Source organism: Solanum pennellii, chromosome 4 (genome assembly GCF_001406875.1).
Source record: "Solanum pennellii chromosome 4, SPENNV200".
In the NCBI taxonomy this organism is placed as follows: domain Eukaryota; kingdom Viridiplantae; phylum Streptophyta; class Magnoliopsida; order Solanales; family Solanaceae; genus Solanum; species Solanum pennellii.
Genome location: NC_028640.1, coordinates 76,936,780 through 76,942,806, shown reverse-complemented (window position 1 = coordinate 76,942,806; position 6,027 = coordinate 76,936,780). Strand labels below are relative to the sequence as shown.

General features: G+C 38.1%; 2 protein-coding genes across 4 annotated transcripts in view; one reads left to right on the top strand and one right to left on the bottom strand.

The window, feature by feature from the left end:
* The first annotated feature begins 249 nt into the window (after window positions 1–249).
* Window positions 250–3,521, top strand: LOC107018203 (F-box/kelch-repeat protein At5g42350-like). Of its 2 annotated transcripts, none has more exons than XM_015218621.2 (2): window positions 250–617; window positions 1,576–3,521. In XM_015218621.2, the coding sequence occupies exons 1-2, from the start codon at window positions 582–584 to the stop codon at window positions 3,322–3,324; spliced, it is 1,785 nt and encodes a 594-aa protein (XP_015074107.1). In that variant the 5' UTR covers window positions 250–581; the 3' UTR covers window positions 3,325–3,521. The 2 variants fall into 2 exon arrangements, with proteins under 2 accessions (XP_015074107.1, XP_015074108.1); XM_015218622.2 differs by having other exon boundaries at window positions 251–571.
* Window positions 3,522–3,812: 291 nt separating this feature from the next.
* LOC107018115 (U-box domain-containing protein 44) overlaps window positions 3,813–6,027 on the bottom strand; it is a 6,821-nt gene continuing 4,606 nt past the window's right edge. For both annotated transcript variants that reach the window (XM_027916481.1, XM_015218500.2), the window contains exon 4: window positions 3,813–5,694. In XM_027916481.1, the coding sequence (XP_027772282.1) occupies window positions 4,118–5,694 (1,577 nt within the window). In that variant the 3' untranslated portion in view covers window positions 3,813–4,117. The remainder of the gene's footprint in view (window positions 5,695–6,027) is intronic.

The window sequence follows — 6,027 nt, the reverse complement described above, 5'->3', positions numbered from 1 at the left end:
TATTAACACGTAAATAATTGAAACTTATATAATATTTTTCACAGAACTTTTAATATTTTAATGTAACATTTAATAGCCAAAAAAATCACATAGACATGAATACCACTTTAAAACCAATAAAGAAAAAAAACAAAAGGCAGATAGCGTAGTGAATGTTGAAAAGAGGGAGGGGTCGCTTTTGTATTTGCTATTTTATATAAAATTATAATCTGAGCTTAACTTTACTAAATTCATTCTCAACCAACACAAATATTATATATATATATATAAAAAAAAAAGTATACTACTCCATCTTCTTCTACTTGTAATGATAATTAGGTTCTTACCTATTTTAATTACAATTTGTGGGGATTCCTTTTTAACATTCTTTCACATGAGGACCATTTCATCTTTCTGTTGTTGATCCATTCTTGCTTCACTCAGCTTAAAGATGCTTTCTTTTTTTGATATGACAACAAGATCTCATATGGGGTTCTGATTTTTTTTTTCTTTTTCAAAAAAAAAAAATGAATCTTGATTCTTGATTGTGGATCCAAATGGTCTATGGAGCTCAAATGACTTGATTAAAGAGGTTTGCTAACATGGTTTCTGTCCCTTTCCTTTTTTTCTCCATTTGGGTATGTAACTATGTTTCTGGTTTTAAGATTTGTTTGTGATAAAGTTTTGATCTTGTGAGTTCTACAGTATGGTTTTAGCTCATGTATGTCAATGGTTTTGAGCTTATTTTGTCTTTGTGCTGTCTAAGCTTTTGGATTTGGTTTATCTGTTTCTTTTTGTTCTAGGGTGGGTGGTTGAATGGATTCTGATTATTGGAGATTCAATTGATTTTCTAGGTTAAGGGATTAGTGATGGATACTGGATGATATTTCAGGAAGAAAAATAGTCAATGAAATTTGAAGCATCTTTGTTCATTTTAACCTAAAAATTGTGTCTTTGCAATGTATAGGAGGTCTTTCTTTAGATTCCTAGTGGCTGTAATGAAAGAATGAGTCTTATATTTTGATCACTCTTGAAAAAGGGATATGCATTCATTTGTTAGTACCTAGGACTAGGTGATAGATTTTCCGGGCTTTTGTTCCCTCTACTCTAAGGTGTATGTGAGTTTGAGGAGTTATATTTGTCATTGCTTCAAGAAAGATTAGGTATCTGCAAACAAGATAGAAGAACAAAAAGGGATTATTTTTGAGTCTGTAGAGGTTGCTTTGTTTATTGGTATGAGCAAGATATGACTTATTACTACTATATATTTAAATGAACTATTCATAAAAAGAAATTTTTTTGTGTGATTATGTGTATTCTATATTTACTTACGTTACCAATTGTCAATTCTTGGTCATTATCATTGAGATTCATGTCAATTATTATTTAGGCATATAGATATTACCTCTTTTTTTTTCTCCAACCAAAGAAAAATGATTGTGTGATGTTGGTGCTTAGTGTGTATTTGAAGAAGTATCTAGGACTTGAATTTCCAACAACTTGGTCAATTTATGTCACAAACGTTCCACATTATGATCATTAAACAGTGGAAAGGGATCAGTGATATATTGATTGTCTTTTTTAATACTGTTGTAGGATAATAAGATGACATCAGAAAGAATTACAGGAGAAGAATCTCTTCAACAAGATTTGGAGTCTTTAAGCGTGTCTAAAAGGTTAGTCAGAAGTGTGAGCCAAAAGTTGAAAAAGAAGAACCTTAGAAGTGGAGGAGAAGAAGAGGATGACAGCAAGGGCATTTCCTTGAGATGTCTAACGCTATATGGCAGAGGGGGTGGTTGCAAAGTGGGTGCTGACACAGGTGACGACCTAGGGGATTCATGCGGTAGAAGAAGATCAAATGCAAGTGAGGAAGGCAAAGGGTACAACCCGATATGTGGAAATGAAGAAACGTCAGTAGATTGCTTCTCTTATGGGATGAGGGAAAAATTCTGGAGGAAGTCTAATAGGAAATCTCAAGAGCTTGAAGCAGCACTCCAGAACAAAAGCATGAATGTGTTTTTGCCGGATGATATCCTCGAAATGTGCTTATTGAGGCTTCCATTTATAAGTCTGGTGAATGCTAGGATGGTGTGCAAGAAATGGAGAAACTTGACACTGACACCTCGTTTCTGGCGAATGAGGCAGGAAGGTTCATTCCAGCGTCCATGGTTGTTTCTTTTTGGAGTTGTAAAAGATGGTTGTTGTTCCGCAGAAATACATGCATTTGATGTTTCCTTCAACCAATGGCACAAAATGAATTCTGAAGTTCTGAAAGGGAGGTTTTTATTCTCTGTTGCTGGTATCCATGATGATGTTTACGTCGTTGGAGGTTGTTCTAGCATTGCTAACTTTGGGAAGGTTGATAAGAGCTCATTCAAGACACATAAAAGCGTGCTCGCTTTTAGTCCCTTGATGAGAACGTGGCGTAAAGCTGCACCAATGAAGCATGCAAGATCATCCCCTATTTTAGGTACTTATGAGATCAGTTCAGATTGTTTAATTCTTAGGAATCAACAAACTCGAGGAGACAGAAGATTTTACCGTCCAAGAGTTGGTGGTGTGTCTGATGTTTATGAAGATCCTCATAGACTTTCAGTGAGACGCCAATTTCGACATTCGCTGGATGAGAACGAGGTTACATTTTTGCCCAATGTGAAACCATACAAGTTTGTCAAACAAAAAAGCGAACATTCAAATAAAGATCAAAGACGCTTTCTCTTGATTGCTGTAGGAGGTCTCGGGTGCTGGGATGAGCCTCTGGATTCTGGGGAAATTTATGATTCCATGTCAAATAAATGGACAGAGATCCAGAGGCTTCCTGTAGATTTTGGAATAGCTTGTTCAGGGGTTGTGTGCAATGGGTTGTTTTATGTTTATTCAGAAAGTGATAAGCTAGCAGCATATGATGTTGAGAAGGGCTATTGGGTTAGAATCCAAACTAGTCCATTCCCTCCCCGAGTTCATGAATACCATCCTAAACTTATATGCTGCAATAGTCGGCTATTCATGCTCTCTGTCTCCTGGTGTGAAGGGGAAGGTCAGATTGGCAGGAGAAACAAAGCAGTAAGGAAACTGTGGGAGCTAGATCTTATGCCTCTAACTTGGAGAGAAGTTTCAATCCATCCAGATGCCCCAATGGATTGGAATGCTGCATTTATAGCTGATAAAAACTCTATATTTGGAGTCGAAATGTTCAAAATATTCGGGCAGGTGCTAGACTTCTTGACCGTTGGAGATGTAACCGATGCTGGAATAAACTGGAGCCATATCTCAAGGAACCGTCTCGCGCAAGAATTGGATGCTGCTTCTTGCTTGACAAAATCCATGGCAGTAGTGCATTTGTAACCGATCAAGAACTCCAACTAGTCACAATATATGTGCAGTCATTTTTTCGGTCTCCTATATTCTTTTGTTGTGGACGTTTGATGCTGTTTAACTTAAATCTATATTCCATTTGTTTCTATTGATGTTTATGCAGGTCATTCAATTGTTCTGTAATTTGTATTTTGAGCAGTGAAATAATAAACTCTGGTTTTTAAGTTTCTCTCATGTTACAAAAAGATTATTATGATGCTATGCATTAAAAATGTCACCTTATAACAAGTATCCTATAGAGTAAGCTCGTCCATCCCAATTTGCCGTATGAACAATATATATGTTTGAGATATATACATGGTACCGGCTATTTCATTTCGGTCAACGGTCATTGTTTTTCAAACGGAGGATATATTAACATACTACAATTTCTATCATTATATTATTACAGAATCTTCCATTTCAATGGCTTCCACATAATGAAAAGGAATTCGAGCAATTTTGGGACAAAAAGGAACTTCAAATAAACTGACTCAGATCATAGAGCAATTTTCGGCAATAACTCGTAATGTTTGAAACACATTTTACAACAATAAACTCCTAGAGAGGAAAATAATCTTGCGAAGAAAATATAGAATGAATAAACATGAATGAAAATGACCACTAAAAAGTGGCCTAGGGGCAGAAGGAGGAACTCAAAAACCCCTCTATAAAGAAAAAATGAAAATACTATTTACCTGCTCCATACAACAACACACTGTGATTCATCTAAGAAACTAATGAGGAAATGACCACAATTTCCACCTAAACAGCTTGACGAATATCATCCTGTGTTAGGGAATACACCGGAGAAGTTTGGAATTCTGTCAACATGCTTCAGTGCCCGCTCAGCAATCTGTCGTGTCCTATAATCACCATGTTGAAAAGCATCTACGAGGGCTGTGCTCACATTTGGATCACCAGAAACTTCAAACGCGATATCCTCTGTACGAAGTAATCTTTCAACTGCCCAAACTGCTCTTCTGCGCAGAGTCTCAGTCCGCTTCTCAAGTAACACAAGTAGTATAGGTTTGATTCCTTCAGCCTCGCACAATTCATGGACACCTTGTTCAATATCAACTCCATCATCTAACAAAGTGCATACAGCTGCAAGTGATGCCTCAACAACCTTTTCATTTGTGTGGTCCAGAAGTGCCACCAACTTGTCCACCGCTTGTCCTTCCAAGAGACAAAAGGTGTCTCTCAGAGAGCATGTCCCACGATGGACCTTACACAATCCTGTTATAACTGGTGGTTTGCTCAAACAAGGGAAGATTGAGACACAAAAACCTGGCTTTGGTATCTCGGGCAATTTGGTCAAGTTTTTGGATTCTTGAGACAAGTTCTCCAAAGCCATGGCGGAAACCATCTGCACATTGTCAAGTCCATTGGTCTGCAAAAGTTCAATGAAGAGAGCAGCAACATTCTGTTCACGACAAAGTGAAACAGCATTAGGCTCATCATTTAAAACAAATGTGATCCTTGAGAGAACCTTCACAAGCCCTTCTAGATATGGCGTAACAAAGCGACTCCCTCTTGTCTCTCCTTGTCGGATACTGACAATCCTGGAGATTGCCAGCTGGAAAGCACCTTCATCCAGCATTTGCCTTGTAAGACCCCTATCTCTTTCAGGGAGATCAGCTAAAAGTCCAACTGCTGCAGCTTGCTCCTCGGTTATACCAGTGCTCTCTGATATGACTTTAATTAGACTACCAAGCTGACCTGATGTACCACGTAAGCAACGAGCAAGTTCTTGACCCATATGTGGAGAGAGGTTCCGCAGAAGCTTTATCGAAGCTACTCGAAGATCTTTCTGTGGAGCCTCTATAAACTGAACCAAACTAATAGTAGCAGCTGAGCTTTTAATGGCAGAAACAACGTTAAAAACAGTTGTGGGAGAACTGGTGAGTCCAAAAAGAACCTGGAGAAGCTTGCATTCTATTGCAGGACCAGTGTTGCTAATAAGATGTAGAAAGTTGTGAACTATGTCCTCTGAAACAAGGGTCTGATGTTCGGATCCAACTGGAACTGAATCAAAATCGTAACCTGTGTTGACGATATTTGCGAGAATTGTGGCGGAGACCTCTTTCAGTTTCATGGGCAATTGGTTGGCCCCAACAAAGAATAGATCTTTGACGAGAGGGGGAAGTATACCTGCCTCTATGAGGATCTTGGCACTAGACTCATCAGATGATATTTGATTTAGAGATTTTAGAGCAGCCTCCCTTGATGACATATTACCATGTCTCATGATACTGATCAGTGATGAACCAACAGTTCTAGCCACCAACACTTTCACATCATTATTAAGAACCAGCTCACCAAGGAAAACAGCCATGGAGAGTTTGGTCTCTGATGATCCTAGAACAATTGACGGGACAATAAAATTAACTTGGAAGATGTTGAATGAAATAAAGAAAATGATTTTTCTCAGAGAGACGTAATCAGCGTAAGGAAAACAACAGTGCAAGTATGGTAAATGCGGGAAATTGCTCCCAAATGTTCATGGGTGATGAGTTTGGGCACATCCACTTAGCTCAAACACAGAGCATGAAGTAATCAGTTTAGTAAGTACACAAGTCTGAAGGAGAAAATTTTAAATGGAAGTATGGAACAGCCAACAGTATTTGATTTTTTAGTTAACTGAATGGACATCAGAAGAAGGGTTGTGCTCCAAACCCACCCACCCACCCA

Excerpts from the sequence above, each read along its gene's own strand:
- LOC107018203 (XM_015218621.2), top strand. The coding sequence starts at position 582 with ATGGTTTCTGTCCCTTTCCTTTTTTTCTCCATTTGG. Across the intron at positions 618-1,575 it reads TCCTTTTTTTCTCCATTTGG|GATAATAAGATGACATCAGA; the intron begins GTATGTAACTAT and ends ATACTGTTGTAG.